The 1,192-nt window shown below is 39.8% G+C and overlaps 1 protein-coding gene across 1 annotated transcript in view; it reads right to left on the bottom strand.

The window, feature by feature from the left end:
• The window catches only part of LOC111728751 (olfactory receptor-like protein OLF4), a 966-nt gene extending 204 nt beyond the window's left edge, over positions 1-762 (bottom strand). Inside the window, exon 1 of the mRNA XM_023526254.1 lies at positions 1-762. This exon is cut by the window's left edge and continues 1 nt beyond it. Coding sequence (XP_023382022.1) covers positions 1-762 — 762 coding nt within the window.
• Between the last annotated feature and the right edge of the window lie 430 nt (positions 763-1,192).

Here is a 1,192-nt window from a genome sequence, read left to right as displayed (position 1 = left end):
TGTACAATAAAATAAGAAGACAATAGAGAGGTGAGAAACACAGGTAGAAAATGCTTTATACTTCCCCTGAGCTGATGACATTCCACGTATGCAAGAAACAATCTTAGAGTAAGAGTAAAGGATGCCAGCAAAAGGAACACCAAACAGCAGCACAGCTGCCAAATATATCACCAGGTTATTAAGAAAGGTGTCAGAACAGGCAAGTTGGATCATCTGATAGAGTTCACAGAAAAAGTGGGGGATTTTCAAGACTGTACAGAAAGATAGTCGCAACATCATCAAGCTTTGTAACAAAGAATACAGGACACTCATGATCCAGGACACCAGAAGCAGCAGTCCACAGAGTCGGGGGTTCATGATGACTGTGTAGTGCAGGGGGTGACAGATGGCCACAAAGCGGTCATAAGCCATCACAGTCAGAAGGAAGTCATCCAACGCTCCAAAGAGTATAAAAAAGTATATCTGTGTAATGCAGCCTTTATAGGTTATGACTTGGCTCTGTGTTTGGATGTTCACCAGCATCTTTGGGATAGTGGTGGAGGTGAAACAGATGTCCACCAAGGACAGGTTGGAGAGGAAGAAGTACATGGGCGTGTGGAGGTGGGAGTCTGAGCTGACGGCCAGCATGATGAGCAGGTTTCCAAACACAGCGATCAGGTACATGGAGAGGAAGAGCCCAAATATGAGAGGCTGCCGTTCTGGTTCATCTGAAACTCCCAGGAGAAGAAATTCTAAAATTTGTGTACCATTCCCTTGTTCCATGTGGTGGAGGTGATGACTGGAAATGAAAAAAAAATAAGATGATTAATTTTTATACATGAGTATTACTAATATTAGAAATGCTACAATTTATATTTTAACCATAAGATGTATATATGACATGTATATGGTTTTGTAGAGATTTAATCTCCTTTAAGTAAGGTCATGTGACATCTCTAATTACAAATTACTGCCATCCTCTTAGCAATTTGCCAAATAAATCATTTTTATATTGGTTTAATGAGAAATTCTTTTACACACTGAGGAAGTCCTGACCATTTTCTAGACAAGGGTGCTGAAAAACAGAAGTCCCTATAATCCAAAGATGGAGAAGGAATATAAGAAAGTGAAAAATCATACACGATGTTAGATGGTGCCTGTGCTTTGAAGAAAAAGAAAGTATGTGTACAAGTTCGTAGATATGTGTGTCATT

This window comes from Pteropus vampyrus, unplaced genomic scaffold, assembly GCF_000151845.1.
Source record: "Pteropus vampyrus isolate Shadow unplaced genomic scaffold, Pvam_2.0 Scaffold762, whole genome shotgun sequence".
NCBI lineage: Eukaryota > Metazoa > Chordata > Mammalia > Chiroptera > Pteropodidae > Pteropus > Pteropus vampyrus.
The sequence above is the reverse complement of the archived record's forward strand: the minus strand, read 5'-3'. Positions and strand labels throughout refer to the sequence as shown.